This window comes from Sorex fumeus, unplaced genomic scaffold, assembly GCF_029834395.1.
Source record: "Sorex fumeus unplaced genomic scaffold, SorFum_2.1 ptg000226l, whole genome shotgun sequence".
NCBI classification, from domain to species: Eukaryota; Metazoa; Chordata; class Mammalia; order Eulipotyphla; family Soricidae; genus Sorex; species Sorex fumeus.
In genome coordinates, this window is record NW_026606283.1 from 47536 (window position 1) to 64353 (window position 16818).

The 16818-nt window shown below is 59.0% G+C and overlaps 1 protein-coding gene across 1 annotated transcript in view; it reads right to left on the minus strand.

Annotated features, from left to right (window-relative positions):
- Positions 1-5433: 5433 nt before the first annotated feature.
- The window catches only part of TNN (tenascin N), a 68246-nt gene continuing 56861 nt past the window's right edge, over positions 5434-16818 (minus strand). The window contains exons 13-19 of the mRNA XM_056108594.1: positions 13635-13765; positions 11800-11932; positions 11098-11249; positions 9880-9976; positions 9344-9511; positions 7246-7409; positions 5434-5539 (exon numbers count right to left, since the gene is read on the minus strand). Coding sequence (XP_055964569.1) covers positions 5447-5539; positions 7246-7409; positions 9344-9511; positions 9880-9976; positions 11098-11249; positions 11800-11932; positions 13635-13765 — 938 coding nt within the window. The 3' untranslated portion in view covers positions 5434-5446. The remainder of the gene's footprint in view (positions 5540-7245; positions 7410-9343; positions 9512-9879; positions 9977-11097; positions 11250-11799; positions 11933-13634; positions 13766-16818) is intronic.

Here is a 16818-nt window from a genome sequence, read left to right on the forward strand (position 1 = left end):
AACCCCAGAGCTGGGGTCAGGGGCCTCTATGGAGGCCTCTGGCTCTGCAAGGGTTAACTCATACCTCATCACAGCCCTCCAGCGGGGGAGGTGACTGCTTCTGCAGAAAGGGGTGCAAACAGGAACAGGGGTGGTTGGGGGGTCGGGGCACCCAGGAAGCTACGGGAAGTCTCCCCCGTGGCACCATGGTTAGGGGTCACCCGTTTGGGATGCCCAGAGGCTGCACCGGCCAGCTCCCCTGTTCCCTGGATGGTGTGTGGCGGCCCCCTCCAGCGACACCCCACGAAGCTGGCGCGGACCCCACGGGTGACTTGTCAACCCAAGCCCCCAGGTGGCCATGCAAATGCCTCCTGCCGCCCAGGGCCACCCTCATTCAGCTGTGTTCCAGGGGGTCGCGGCCTGGGCGCCTACTCAGAGCTCAGGGTCATGCCCAGAGGCCAGCTGTTCCTGCCCTCCACGCCGCTGGGACCCCTGCCCCGCCCCCGTTCCCCCCCCCGTCCCCCTCCCCGATGGGGAGCTGGAGCCTGTCAATCCCGGTCCCGGGTCCCATACGGCACACACGGTTGCCGTGGCAACAGGCTGGAGTGGGGATGGAGACCTGAGCCAGCTGTCACCATGCCAGGTGGGGGGCCTGGCGGGGCACAAAGACCACCCAGGCACCGTCTCGGGGCCTGGGAGAGCCTGAGTGGGGGGCCTTCTCCCCACCCCCAGCTCCCCTCAACCTCCCTCCCCCCAGGGACTCAGAACAGCCCCCAGAGCCGATCGGCTGCAGGTTCTGGTTGAATACGTGGATGCAGGAAACAGCATCCAAGGCATTTTTTTTTCTTTTTGGGGGTGGGGGGTCCCCACGCCCCATGCCACCTGGGTCTCCTCTTCCTCCCCGTCCCCACTTGGCTCTGTTCCGGCATCCGCCTTCCTCCCCAAAGCACCATCCCGGGGGTCCAACTGGCCTGTCTTGGAGGCAGATGACCCGAAACCGTGAGGGGTTTCCTAAGCCAGCACAGGCAGGGGTGCAGGCCCGGGGGATCTGAGAGTGCCTCAGTGGGGGATTGGGCCAGGGCCACCACTCAGGGGCCTCCCCTGGGGCCACCCCGTCCTCAAGAAGACACATGGTCAAAGTTGTATAGTATTTGTCAGTATTTTTCCTACTGTTGGTCCCATGAAAGAAAATGAAAATATATTTAAATAAAGTCCTTTGAGAATAAGAAGCTTGTCTGGCCGCCTGATGAGGGCCGGGGTCAGATGGCCACAGAGGGGAGGGAGCAGCCCCCCAGTCCACTCAGAGGTGGGAGTGGACAGGTGTAGCTGGAAGCCGGAGGCAGAGAACCGTGGACCATTGTTGTGCTTGATTTTTGTTGTTGTTGTTGCTTTTTGGGTCACGCCTGGCGATGCTCAGGGCTGACTCCCGGCTCTGCACTCAGGAATCACTCCTGGCAGTGCTCGGGGGACCCTAGGGGATGCTGGGAATCGAACCCGGGTCAGCCCTGTGCAAGGCTAACACCCTCCCTGCTGTGCTGTCGCTCAGGTCCCTGGACCATTCTTGAACCAGCACCGCGTGGGTCCCCCACCTTGGGGTCCCCCTGTGTATCCCAGGAAGGGAGACGGGACGGCCTCATTATCAGGGCGGTGTGGAGGGACCAGAGGTGTGGGTCGCCTCCAAGACGGGGAGACGGGGATAGATGACAGCCGGACACGGGTTCGGGATAGGACAGGCAGCAACGCCAAAAGGCTGGACCATGAGGGACGAGAGTCGGGCAGAGATAGTGGCGCTGGTGTGAAGACGGAGGGCGGCTGGGACAGGGGGAGCAGGAACAAAAGACGGGAGCCGGGCGGAGCAGGGGGTCTCACACACACACACACACACACACACGCATGCACACAGATGGAACCAAAGGTTCCGTGGCCGGGGACAGCGGCCGCTGGCCAGCTCCCCGGGGTCTGCGGGATGGGGTCCCACATGTGTTGGCAGCCGGGCGTACTGACTGTGCATCCTGGGAGGCTTAGGGAGGAAGACGGCGCACACGGCCCTTGAGTGGTGGCGGGTGGCCCTCGGTCCCCAACCGTCACCACACACCCCGCCCCTCCTGCCCTGCCCTCTGCCCTTTCCTTGGGGACCCAGAAGCCCCCCCCCCCGAGAGGGCTGGGGAACAGCCACTCCACCCACCCCACCCGGGCTTAGCTGTGACTCGCGGGGTGACTTGTTGATTGGAATAATGTGTCCACCTCCTCAGCAGGGACATTCTCCAAGGTGCGTGCTGGAATAGCCATCGGGCCTGGCAACACGCACACACACACACCCACACGCACACATAGACGCACACAGATACACGCACGTACACACATGCACGTACAGACACACACAAGCACGCACACACACAATACACACACACCTACATGCACACACAAGCACACATTCACATGTGCGCACATACACACATGCACACACACGCACATACACACATATAAGCACACACACGCACACAGACACAGACACACACAGACACAGACACACACACAAACATACGCACAGACACATACACACAAAAACACAGACATGCAGACACACATTCACACACACAGACACACAAGACACAGATACAGACATACACACAGACACAGAGACACAGAAACACAGATACACACACATGCATACATGCGTACATGCACAAACAGACATGGTCATACATACACAAGCACACAGACACACAGACATACAGACACTGACACAGACACACACAGACACACAGACATACACACAGACACACAGACACACACAGACACATACATAGACACAGACACAGACACAGACACACACAGACACAGATAGAGACACACAAACACAGAAATACACAGAGACACACAGACACAGAAACACAGATACACACACATGCATACATGCATACATGTACATACAGACATGGTCATACATACACAAGCACACAGACACACACAGACATACAGACACAGACACAGAGACACACAGAGACACACAGACACACACACAGACACACACACAGACACACACATAGACACACACACACACATAGACACACACAGACACAGATACAGACACACAAACACAGACATACACAGAGACACACAGACACACACACACAGACATACACACAGACAAAGACACACAGACACACACAGAGATACAAAGACACACACACACACACGCACACACACGCACACAAGCTCTCCCAAGGCCCCGGTTCCCTGGTTGGCGCATTAGTTCAAGCCATCACCCACGTGCATTGCCAAGGAACACAGCTTGGGGCTGGGCCACACCAGCAGGGCTGGGCCCTCTGAACCTGACACCCGAGAAGGAAGGAAAGTGACCCCCATCCCCACCCCCCAGTCTCCTCAGGCACAGTGGAGACCCCGGGCGAGTCTGCATGGGGCAACACTGCCCCCTGGTGGCCTGGATGGGCACTTCAGGCCTCTACACAGCCCCCCGCGCCCCCACCTTGGGCCTGGGGCTTGACAGAAACTTCCAGATGCTGGGGAAGGGCTGCAGGGAATGGGGGTGGGGGGGAGGGTTTGCTTAGCACAGGGCTTCCTCCAGAAGACATTCCTTTTTTTACATTTTTTAAAAATTTTATTTATTTATTTTTTGCTTTTTGGGTCCCACCCGGCAATGCACAGGGGTTCCTCCTGGCTCTGTACTCAGGAATCGCTCCTGGCAGTGCTCAGGGGACCCTATGGGATGCTGGGCATCGAACCCAGGTCGGCCGCGTGTCAGGCCAGCGCCCTCCCCGCTGTGCTATTGCTCCAGCCCCAACATTTCTTTTTTTGAACCCAGATTTTTCGGTTTCTCCTGCCTTGGGCACTGTGCCTGGTCCACATTCTCTCTCACACCCCCACCTCGGCCCTGATCTCCGCCCTCTCCCCACGATGACAAGTCCTTGGGCCCCAATCTCTGGCCCCTGGGGGGCCCCCAGCATTGTCTGGTTTTGAAGGACCCGGAGTGGCTGAGTCGTCTCAGTTAAAAGGCCGCTTTCGTGACGTCACTCGGCAAACATCCATCCAGGGGCCCGTTCCCAGAGGAAGTTGGCAGCGGGGTCAACCGTATCTGAACTCTGTCCTGAGGGGCGCCGTTCTCCCCCAGACCCTGTGCACGTGTCACCCAGACCCTTCGCCGCGTACATTCCAGGCAAGCCCTTGCCGACTGCCTGTGCTCCCCACCTGAACCCCCGGAGGGGGAGGCCGTGCTCTGTGCTTCCAACAGAACCCCCAAACCAGCTGCACTTCTGACTCCCTGGGACCTCTACGAAGCTCAGACCCAGCTGACACCCCCCATAACCACCCCCTGTCAACTCTCTGGTCCCATCGGCTGGCCTGCTGCGTTTCTTGGAGGCTGAGGCCAGCCCGTGGCGGGATGCTCCCGTGCCCAGCCCGCCTGTGACCAGGTCGAGGATGGCCACAACGGCTGTGCGCTCAGGCATGTTGGGCGGTGAACCCGCAAAGGCCACGCGCGTGTTTTTGGAAGCACGTGGCTTGGCATACGGCCGGAGGCTCAAACCGGGAGACCGCTTGAAGCCGCGAACGAGACGCGCCACGCAGACAAGAAACCCAGCCCAGTCCACGCCGTTCTCCCGCACGAGCTCCACCTCCAGGGACACGGAGGGTCCAGTTCGACTTCGAATCCACGGATGAAGGGAAAACAGGACAAGGCCCCCCAAATTTAAAAAAAAAACCAAAACGCTTTAATCGAATGGTATCTTCCCCCCCTCCGGAGCAGTAGCTGAGCTACTTCAGGGGTCACCAGCGTCTCAAGAGAAGAATAGCCTGGGGTGGGGAGGGGGGAGCCCCGTGTTCTGGAGAGCCCCAGGACCACGAGAGTTGGGTGCTTGAAAGTCGAGGAGGGAGTTTGTTCGGGGGCTGGTGGACCATCGTGTCCTATAGGGGGCGCTGGAGAGGAGGTGCCAGGTCTTGGGTGTGGTACCCAGGCACAGGATGGGGGGGAGCACAGTGATGGGCTTCATGTCCCCCTCACGACACGGCGATTGTGCAGCGGGGGAGGACTTGGCCCCTTCTCCCCAGCTGAGTTAGACCACCTGGACCCCGGACCCAGAACCCCCCCTTGGGGGCGTCTCCATGGACACGTGTCCCCTTTCTAGACATTTGCAAACGTGACGCGTGTGTGTGTGTGTGTGTGTGTGTGTGTGTGTGTGTGTGTGTGTGATTCGGGTTTCCTTCCGCACAAATCCCAAACACAGCATGACCCCGGGGACACGGAATGTCGGGGGCTCTGCGTGGTGGCCCCCAGGATGTGGGGGTGGGCTCTCTGGGGTCCTGCTCCCCCCGGAAGGTGTTCTGACCGTTGCACTCCCACAAACAATCGCTCCCCCGGACCCGCCGCCCCCCACCCCATCCCTGGGCTGGCCTTGTCTCCCGCGGCGACTGCTCAGGTGGGTTGCTGGAACGTTCCCTGTCACTGATGCTACTGTCCCCTGCTGTGGCCGTGAGGGCGGAGTTTCAACTCCACGTGGGGAATGGAGAATTCGTGTCCTTTCCACGGTTCCCAGTTCACCCCCTAGGAGAGAAAAAACACACACACAGCGTCAGGAAGAGGCAGGTGGGGAGCTCCAGGGTCTAGCAGGGAAACGTCCATCTCTGCTTAGGACAGGTGGACAGGGGAAGGGGGGGGGGTCGCAGGACCACCTGGGAAGGGGCGCTTCCTGCTGGGATGTCGCGGAAGCACAGGCTGGCCCTAGGAGGTGAGGGTCGGCCCAGAAAGACCCCATCAGGCTTAGCTCTGAGCCCCCCTCTTTCCCTTCCCAACAAATTAGAGGCAAAAAATAAACGTATTAATTGGCCAATTGTGTCAAATCATTTTCAATTTAGATTGTTTCGAGATTAGCTCTGGGTAAACGAATGGGACTTGGTGAGCTCCGTTCCGTGTTTTTTTTTTTTTATGGCTTTTGGCGGGAGAGTGTAATCATCTTTAATTCACTTAATAACCCTGCAACCTGGCCAATAAAGAGCCCAAGTGACCGGTTTTTATGTATTTTAATTTGTGGGGGTAAATAATAAACAGGAAGCTAAAAGCCGCACGGAGCGGGAGGGGAACATTAACCGGATGGATGTCTCTTATTAGCAGAGCCGGGTGGGTGAGAGCCGGCCAGACACTCACCGTGAAGGACTCGGCCTCCCAGGCCACCGCGACACCCCAGGCCCACCCTCGGGCCTCCCTGCCGGAAGATTCCCCCTTCCCTTGGAAAAATCCCAGGCGGAGCCGAGGCCCGGATGCCCGCCAGGACGCCGGTCCTGGAAACGCCCTGATCTTTAGAGATGCTGGACTCACAGGAACGCGGGCGCCAGGCACGGTCGAGGACCAGGACCAAGGACGGGGCACAGGGAGCCCAGGCTGAGGGCCCAGGATGCAGGGCGGAGGTGTGAGGGGCTGGGTGATGCTCAGGGCCCAGGGAGACTGCGAGTTAGAGTTTCAGAGCCACGGAGAGGAGAGGCCTCGCCCTGGGTGCCCCCAATCTTGAGGTGAGAGAGAAGCAGGTTCGGTGACAAGCTCTGGCTGAACGGGGGTGGGTCGATTTGGGCAAAGTGGATCTGAGGGTGGATCTGATTTCGGGCGGGAAAGGTTGTTTTCCCCCAAGATGTGCAGCCCAGATCTGCAACAGGACAGTTAGGGGTGGATTTTTTTTTTTTTTCTGCTTTTTGGGTCCCGCCCGGCGATGCTCAGGGCTGACTCCCGGCTATGCACTCAGGAATCACTCCTGGCAGTGCTCGAGGGACCCTAGGGGATGCTGGGGATCGAACCCGGGTCAGCTGTGTGGAAGGTTAAACACCCTCCCCGCTGTGCCATCGCTCTGGTCCCGGCGGGGAGGGGGGGAGAGGAGGGGGAAGCTTTTATCCCTTCCCTCTCCCCCTCCCCTGCCCACCCCCCAAATCCTGTGGTGAAGCTTTAGTCCCCGGTGGGTGGTCCTCGGAGGAAGTGATGAGGTTTACAGGAGGTCCTGTGGGTAGGCCCAACGAATGTCTCTTATTAGCAGAGACGGGACGGTTTAGGGGCTGGAACTCAGACTTTGCACACAGGAGCCCTGGGTGGGACCCTGGCCCCGTGTGGTCCCTGAGCACCAAGCCAGCCCCGGAGTACCACCGGTTGGCCCCCCAAACAAGCCAAGAAGAACCGGGAGAGGAAGAGCCAGAGAGCCAGGACTATCCAGCCCGCAAGGACCCATCAGCGGGACCAGGGGCCACGGGGTCTCAAGCGGGGACGCCCACCTCACTGTGCTTGGTCTCGCCGTATCTGCCGTTGGGGTTGGCCAAGTGGCAGTTCTTGTACCACCAGCCGCCGTGGTGCGTGAGGGCGCAGTTGCTGAGGGCGATGTCGTTGTCGCGGTCGAAGGTGGTGAACTTCCATCCGTTGTGGTAGGTGAGTGCGTCCCCTGCAGGGGCACAGAGGGCAGGTGAGGACCCGGGGGCAGTGGCCAGTCAGGGGCGGGGAGAGCGGGGAAAACGGGGAGTGGAATTCTGGGAGAAGGAACAGGTGGAAATAGGTAGAAATCTGGGTAAAACGGCACGTTCTATTCTGGATTGAAACAGTTTGTGGAAGGGCTGGAGCAACAGCACAGCGGGGAGGGCGTCTGCCTGGCACACAGCCGACCCGGGTTCGATTCCCAGCATCCCATAGGGTCCCCCGAGCACCGCCAGGAGTGATTCCTGAGTGCAGAGCTAGTCGTGACCCCTGTGAAAATCCAGATGTGACCCAAAAAGCAAAAATAAAATAAAATAAAATAAACAAAAATCAAGGGGCCGGAGTGGTAGTATAGTGGGTAGGGCATTTGCCTTGCATGTGGCTGACCTGGGTTCGATCCCCGGCATCCCCTAGGGTCCCCTGAGCACTGCGAGGCGTGATTCCTGAGTGCAGAGCCGGGAGTCAGCCCTGAGCATCGCCGGGTGGGACCCCAAAAGAAAAAACGTTTGTGAATTCTGGGTTAAAGCTGCACCTGCAATTCTGGGCAGAACAGCGTGCAATTCTGGTAAGTGCCAGCTGATTCCGCCACGGCTCCCGGTGTGTGACTGACTAACCCTGCATCCCAGGCTACAGTCAGCACTAGGTGGGTGCGGGGTGGGGGAGGGGCGTCACCATGAAACACCTTCGGAGCACCATGGATGAGAACAATGAACGTCACAGAGGGCAGCGGGGGGGGGGGGGGGTGGGGGGGGGGAGCAGGGGGGAGGGAGGAAGAGAAAACAGGGCAGGAGACACCAGCTGTTCCCCCCTCCCCGCCCCCAGAACGGGCATTCCATGGCATCTCCTGCACGGATGCCACAACTGTCCACAACTGTCCTAGTGGGTGGCTGACATCGAAGGGGAGGCTCACTGGACCGCAGGTCCCCACTCCTGCAGCCTCACTCCTGGGCTGGTGCATCCTGCACTGTGACTTTTCTGTCCTTAAGACACCAGGGTCCGGAGCGACAGGACAGTGCCCAGGGCACTTGCCTCGCGCCCGACCGACCTGGGTTCAATCCCCAGCCCCGCACAGGGTCCAACCGGAAGTGATTTCTGCACACAGTCAAGAGTAAGCCCCCAGTACTGCCAGGTGTGTACACACACCACACAACCCACATACACACACACACACACACACACACACAAGCCACCCGAGCCCCAAACACCCCCAGCAGGGTCCCTACCGCCCCTTGTCCATCCGTGGAGGAGCTGGGGAACCTGCCACGAGCACTTCTGGGTCCACCGAGGCCAAGATGCTGGGGTCCCCCAGGCCGTGGGCACCTGGGGAATGTTTATTGCAACAAACCCAGCTCCCGGGCAGCTGAAGGGTGCAAATTCCCAATGCCCAGATTTTTTTGGTTTGGGGGTGTAGGGCGGGCGGGTAAGAGAGGAATCCCCACGCCAGACAGGCCTTCAAAATCGACCCCAGCGGCTGGAGCGACAGCACAGCGGGGAGGGCGTTGGCCTGGCTGACCCGGGTTCGATTCCCGGCATCCCATAGGGTCCCCCGAGCACCGCCAGGAGTGATTCCTGAGTGCAGAGCCAGGAGGGACCCCTGTGTATCACCGGGTATGACCCAAAAAGCAAAAAAAAAAAAAAAAAAAGGTTGTGCTACAATGCAAACCTCTGAATTCCGGGTACTGAGAGAAGGGATTTACTCAGGGGGTCCACGCAGGAACTGCAAATTTTAGCAAGTTCCATATTAGGGGGCTCAGAGCTTTAATAACCCCGTCTGACCCCACCCCTGCAGTGACAAGGGCCCGAGAGGGCTTGGTCTGGGGGCAACATTCATCTCCCGAAAAACTCAGAGCCCCCATCCCCCGGGCATGGCCACCCCTGCAGGAGCAGGGACCAGGACGCACTCACCGGCAGTTCCCCGGTACTTGCCCACGGAGAGTCTGTAGCGCTCCTTGGCCGAGGCCACCTGGAAGGAGTCGTACACGGCGTAGGCGGACTCGTTGGCCGTGTGCAGGTCTACTCGGACTTCATAGCGGGTGGGGGTGCCGCTGGTGAGGTTGTGCAGCTTGCCCAGTCCTGGATACCAGGCCAAGGGGGACGCAGGAGGGAGGGTGGGATTGGGTGAGGCTGTGCTCCACGCCCAGGATTGGGCCCCTGGGTACCCCAACAACACAAGACGTTGTCTCTGCCGACCACTTTCCTTCTTTTTTATTTTGCTTTTTGGGTCCCACCCGGTGATGCTCAGGGGTTCCTCCTGGCTCTGCAGTCAGGAATCACTCCTGACAGTGCTCGAGGGACCCTATGGGATGCTGGGAATCGAACCCAGGTCAGCTGTGTGCAAAGCAAACACCCTCCCCGCTGTGCTATCACTCCAGCCCCGACACTTCCTTCCTGATGGGGGACTCGCCCTCCACCCCCCGCCCGCCTGGGCCCTCGGACCTTACCCAGCCAGAACTCCTTCGTGGGGTCCCCAAAGCCCTCCACATAGGTCCGCCAGCGCTTGAAGAAGTCCAGCTGGCCCGTGTTCCGTCTCTGGAAGACCTGGGGAGAGACACGGAGCTCCAACACCCCGAGAGGAATGGAACCCCCTCCACGCCTCTCCCCAGTGGGGGGCCTGGGGCTAAGGGGCTCTCGGGCAGAACTTCCTCGTTCCAAAGGATTAGGAGAGGTAGCAGGGGAGATAGCGTGGAGGAATACAGTGTTTGCCTGGCATGTGGCCAACCCCAGATCCCAGGAACTGGGTATGGTTCCCGGAGCGCTTCCAGGAGTGAGCCCTGAACACAGAGCCTGGAGTGAGCCCTGAGCACTGAGCTGGGAGTCAGCCCTGAGCACTGAGCTGGGAGTCAGCCCTGAGCACAGAGCCTGGAGTCAGCCCTGAGCACAGAGCCAGGAGTGAGCCCTGAACACAGAGCCAGGAGTGAGCCCTGAACACAGAGCCTGGAGTGAGCCCTGAGCACTGAGCTGGGAGTCAGCCCTGAGCACTGAGCCTGGAGTCATCCCTGAGCACAGAGCCAGGAGTGATCCCTGAGCACAGAGCCTGGAGTCAGCCCTGAGCACAGAGCCAGGAGTGAGCCCTGAGCACAGAGCTGGGAGTCAGCCCTGAGCACAGAGCCAGTAGTCAGACCTGAGCACGGAGCCCAGGTCGGCCATGTGCAAGGCCAATGCCCTCCCTGCTGTGCTATCGCTCCGGACCCCTCTTTCTCTCTTTCTTTCTCTCTTTCTTTCTTTCTTTCTTTCTTTCTTTCTTTCTTTTCTTTCCCCCTCTTCCTCTCCCTTCCTTCCTTCCTTCCTTTCGTTCCTTCCTGGTCATACCCGGCGATGCTCAGGCCTGACTCCTGGCTCTGCACTCAGGAATCACTCCTGGCGGTGCTCACGGTACCTTCTAGGATGCTGGGGATCGAACCCGGGTCGGCTGTGTGCAAGGCCAACACCCTCCCGGCTGTGCTATCTATGACTCTGTCCCCAAGGCACGTGGCTTTAACCCCTCGCTGCCTAGATCATTCGGCTTTGGGGCGCCACCGTCAGGGGTCGAGAAGCCATCCGAAGCCTGAGTTCCCTGCAGCCTGCTCTGCCTGGGTGGGAAGCATTGGGGGGAGGGGTCCCCCGTCCCACCCACCACACTCCCCTCCCCCACACGGACAGAGGCGGCCCCGGGGACTCACGATCCAGCCGCCTCCATCTGTGTCCATGTCGCAGTAGACCTGCAGGGGCTGGCCGGCCGTGCCGTGCAGGAAGATGGTATAGAGGCCGCTCGCGGCATTGCCGTTCTGCTGGACCTGGCTGCAGTCCGCGGGGTGCGGGAAACGGACGCCCACTGGGGCCAAGCAGAGGGACCATAAGAAACGGGGCGGCAGGCAAACCCCCGCCCCCCACAGCGGGGGCCTTCCTTGGATCCCCTGCCCGGGGGCAGGGTTATTTGGTGACTCTCCACTGCACTCAGGCTGCATCTCTCTCTCTCTCTCTCTGGAACCCCCAAGAACCTTCTAGAAGCAAGAGCAGGCGTGCGTCTCTTCCTTCCCCGACGGGCTGCCTGATCTCCAAAGGAACAGTCCAGCTCTTCTCTGCCTTTGTTCACTGAGCCAAGGGGCTGGGGGTTCTAAGCCTGCACCCCCTCCCCCCCCCCGACTTCCCTCTCATGCAGCCCTAAGAATGTTCTAGAAGGAAGAGGAGGCTCACCGCTGACCCTTCACTAACCGGCTACCCCACCTCCAGGAACATTCCAGTTCCCGCCTGTCTCTGAACCAGGGGATGGGAGGGAGAGACCCAGGGGTTGAGAGGGGGGTTCTAAGACAGACCCCCCCCAACTCCACGCACCCTGAGACCCGGGTCCCAGCCCGCCTTCCTCTGCAGCCGTGCCCCGTTACCTGTGGCCAGGGCCGTGGACGTGCTGGTGCTGTGACGCTCCCCCCGGAAGGCGACCAGGGACACGGGGTGGGTCGCCCCCTGCTCCAGGCCCTGCAGCTCGAAGCTCTGCTCCTCTGGCCCGAGGGTCACCTCCTAGGGCAGAGCCAATGGTCACAGTGTTTCAGTCCATCACCCCGTGGTCACCGAAGTGCTCTGGGCGCCCAGTCCTCAGCCTCCGGGGACACAGGGGCAGACCAGAATCCCTGTTTTAGTTTGGGGGGCACACCCGGCAATGCTCAGGGTGTGACTCCTGGCTCTGTGATCAGAAATCCCTCCTGGTGGTGCTCAGGGGTCCCTCTGGGATGCTGGGAACCGAACTCAGGTCAGCTGTGTGCAAGGTCAACGGCCCTCCCCACTGTGCCCCCAGAGTCCCAGTTTGAGACACGCAAACTCTCAATATTCTGCACCACGTGGAGCACGAGCTGAGATCAGCACTGAGCACTGTGGCAGAAGTAACACACGCCAACACTGAGCACGGTGGCAGGAGGAGCACCCACCAGCCTTCCTCCCTCCAGAGCTGCACGGGTCACTAGCTGCACCCATCAGGCGGCCCCAGGTGGCAGCCAAGTGGTGTGGGTGTGGGTGCGCTGTTTCCCAGGAACCTGCCTCCCTCCGTACGTGGGCCAACGTTCCGGGCAGGGCAGCCCATGAAGACGCCATGTGCCCTCCCACTGGTGTCTTCCCTTCACACCGGGGAAGGGCCATTTCCCCCCGGGACACATTCTGAAATCCAGGTGGCGCCGATGCCAGGGACTGGCACAGCCCTGCGATCCGGGGCCACCAATTCCTTCGATAAATATTCACACACCATCGATATCTCTGTGGACATGACAGGAAATCAAACAGACAAAGCCAGCTCTGTCCTTGGGGTGGGAGCGACAGTGCGGGAGGTGGGGGGCGTTTGCCTTGCATGCGGCTGACCTGGTTCAACCCCAGACACCCCAGATGGATCCCTCACAGACCCACAGCAGTGCGGAGCCAGGAGTCAGCCCTGAGCACCACCCACGAGTGTCTTTGAAACAAAACAAAGCGCTCTGTCCCAGGGAACAGAGATAGCTGGCGTGCATATGGCTGATCCGGGTTCGATCCCCGGCATCCCCTAGGGTCCCCCGAGCACCGCCAGGAGTGATTCCTGAGTGCAGAGCTGGGAGTCAGCCCTGAGCATCGCCAGCTGTGGCCCCAACAACACCACAGAAACGGGGGTTTTGTCCCTTTGGGACTCAGGAGTAGAGGACAGGCATTATATGAATGGGACACAGAATTTCATCCCCTTTGCGTATATTCAGACACACACACACACACACACACACACACACACAAACACACACACAGAATCCTCCTCGAAGGTGACCAATAAGCCAGACACGGGCTTGGGAGATGTCGTGGAGCATGTGGGAGTCACAGGCTGGAACCCCCACCCTTTGTGATCCATCGAGTGCTAGGCCAGGGGCCCCGAGTGATAGCACAGCGGGGAGGGCGTTTGCCTTGCATGCGGCCGACCTGGGTTCGATCCCCGGCACCCTATAGGGTCCCCCAAGCACCGCCAGGAGTGCAGAGCCGGGAGTCAGCCCTGTGCATCGCCAGGTGCGACCTCCCGCCAAAAATAATAAAATAAGGTGATGGGCCAGAAGATATGGCACAGGAGAGAACAGCTGACAAACAGTGCTCAAGAATGCTGAGAGCAGGTTGTGGGCCACCAGGGCCGGGTCGGGAGACAATCCAGCCAGCCTGGGCCATGTTCTCTAGGGACCGGCTCGGCGGGGTGCTTGGCGGGGACGGACCCCGTGCCCAGTACCTTGGCAGTGCCATCCGGGAACCGGTAGGTCAGGATGTAGCCGTCGATCACGGCGTCAGGCGGTGCCCAGGTCAACACCCCACCGGACTGCGTCACTGCAGACGGACGAAGGTTTTTGGGAGGGTCGATGCCTGCGGGTGAAGATGCCGGGAGGACTTGAGTTCCGGGGGGCTCCCCACATTCCCCACCTCTTCCTCAGGGACCCGAGTGTAGGATGACTTTGGTTTGTCCTTTCTGCCTCGCCGCAGGGAGCTTAGGTTGCTTGGGTCACTCCCATCACAGTGCTCCCATTCCGCTGTGTTTACTCGTAACTTCTTTCTTTGTGCACTGTGGACTCGTAAGTATTGTTTTTTCTCTTCTCCTTAAGTCCTTCGCATAGTTAATTCAGAGCAACGTCCTTTTTTCGTGTAGACACAGGAAGACAGCAAATGCTATGCTTTAGTGACTTGGGAGTTAAGTGAATGATATTTTCATCCTGGACTTTTTCTCTCAACTTAAGCCTCAGTTGCCCTAACTTCCTCAGTTGACCCCCAAAGCGGGGGTCCCGACTAGGGACTGGATGGACCCAGGGCAAGCGGTGAGCTATGTGCTACCCTGGCATCGAGATGGGCCTGGCCAAAGCGCCATCATGCTTAACTATAAGTTAAGAGGTTGGTCATGGACAAATTCTGTCATGATCCAAAAAGCAATAATAATAGATTCGGACCCTGCTAGGGTAACAAAAAAATCAATCTGGCCTGAGCACTGTAGTCTGGGTCCGTGGCGAGATGTCCCCGGGACAGCCACCCTTCAAGCTCAAAGTATCTCGTAAGTGTCCATACTAAATAATACTACGGAGTAGAATTAAGATGTAGATTAAGCTATTGAACTGAGGAGAGGAGAAAAACACCTTACAGTGGTTTTTTTGCCCCCTGTAAAGTGAGCCAAGGAAGGGCTTTCTGATGTTGATTTGGCTACCAAGCAGGATGTAGCTTCTGCCCCTAGTGCCGAGGAGTTGGAGGAAGACTCGGGAGTTGGAGAGAGGTGAGAGAGCCCAGGGCAGCAAGACGGAGCGCGGAGAGGCTAGCAAGGGGGGCAGAGGGAGACGACTGCAGAGGAAGAATACAGGAGCCCGGAGAGAGAGGACCCAGGCCGCGAGATGGAGCACAGGGAGATGAGCGGGAGAGACAGGAGGAGCCGGGAACGAGGGGCAGTGGGAGACTGGAATGGGGGCTCGGAGAGCCGGGCCCTCGTCTCCTCAACTGCCCCGTAGCCTGGGCCGCCCCGGGTGGGGGAGACCACTGAACGCGGGCGGCGAGAAGGAGAGTCCTTGGGGCTCTCCCTAGCTGTCCGGAATATTGTGCACCTGAGCCCCACCAGGAGGGGTCCTGAGTGCAGGAGTGGAGGAGGAGAAGGAAGAGAGCGCGGAAGGAGGATCAGGAGGAGGAAGGGGAAGAAGGAGAAAGAAAAAGAAAGGGAGAAAGAGAGGAAGAAAGAGAGAGGAAGGAAGGAAGGAAGGAAGGAGAGAGGAAGGGAGGGAGGAAGGAAGGAAGGAAGGAAGGAAGGAGGGAGGGAGGGAGGGAAGGAAGGGATGAAAGGAAGGAAGGAAGAAAGAGGGAGGGAGGGAAGAAGGAAGGAAGGAAGGAAGGAAGGAGGGAGGCAGGGAGGGAAGGAAGGGATGAAAGGAAGGAAGGAAGAAAGAGGGAGGGAGGGAAGAAGGAAGGAAGGAAGGAAGGAAGGAAGGAGGGAGGGAGGGAGGATGGAAGGATGGATGGAAGAAGGGAGGGAGGAAGGAAGGAAGAGAAGGAAGGAAGAGAAGGGAGGGAGGGAGGGAGGGAGGATGGAAGGAAGGAAGAAAGGAAGGAGAGAGGGAGGGAGGGAGGGAAGAAAGAAGGAGGGAAGGAGGGAAAGAAGGAAGGATGGATGGAAGAAGGGAGGGAGGAAGGAAGGAAGGGATGGAGGGAGGAAGGGAGGAAGGAAGGAAGGAAGGAAGGAGAGAAGAAGGGAGGGAGGGAAGGAAGGGATGAAAGGAAGGAAGAAAGTGGGAGGGAGGGAGGGAGGGAGGGAAGAAAGGAGGGAAGGAAGGAAGGAGGGAAGGATGGGTGGAAGAAAGGATGGATGAAAGGAAGGATGGAGGGAGGGAGGAAGGAGGGAAGGAAGGAGGGAGGGAAGGAGGGAGGGGAGGAGGGATGAAAGGAAAGATGGATGGAAGGAAAAATGGCAGGAATGATGGAAGGGAGGGAGGATGGAAGGAAGGAAGGAAGGAAGGAGAGAAAGTCTGTGCTCCCTGTCCAAGTGCCCCAGGGTGCTCAGGCCTCAGCTGCAAGCCTGACGACCTACCACAGTGGGGGACAGGCCCCACCCCAGAAAGGAAGGACAAAGGAGAAAGCAGCCCGGGAGGTCCTGGTTTGCAGGGGCCGGGGCACACCTCTGTATGCAGAAGTCCCAGGTTCGACCCTCAGCACCACAAGGTCTGAGCACTGCGGGGAGCCTCCCGGAGCACTAAGGCTGAGCTTCAGAGTGGAGAAGAACCGAGAAGAAAGAGAGAGAGGGGAGCCAGCTTTGTTCTGGGACAGGCAAGAACAAACAGCAGCTTCTGAGAAATTCTAGCCAAGTGCAGGAAGAACCGGCCAGACCAGTTTTTTTTTTTAAAAAAAAAACCAAATTCATTAGGCATGAATGGAAATTTCCATTTTGGGGAAAGAAAAAAAAAAGAGCCTAGAAGGTGATTTTAATTTAGGAGTTTCCCCAGAATAGATTCGTCCAGGCTATTTTCTGCCCAGCGGTGGCGGCGGCAGCAGCCGTTTGGGGTGGGGAACGGGGCTTTCATAGAAATTGTGCAGCTGGTGCTGTCGCGGGGATGTTTGGGCCAATTTTAAGTTTCTGGAACATCAGCCCGCTCGAGTCTCTAAAGTGGGACATCTGGTGTGGGTTTGGGTCTGGCCATCGCGGGGGGAAAAAGACAAATTCCTGCTTGTAAGGGTCAAAGCAACGTCAAGGCTGAGTGTCGAAGTGGACCCCTTGATGCCCAACCCCCGAATGACCTCTGTGTGGATCCCCCCTTCTTTATTGGGTGGGGGGCTCCCAAGCAGGACTCGGGAGGGGGCCGAGGGAACAGGCTCTCAGGGGAACATTCCGATCCCTAGAGATCACCAGCCCCCCCCCCCCCACACACGGTATTCAGGGAGTCCCCACTCAGGCAGCG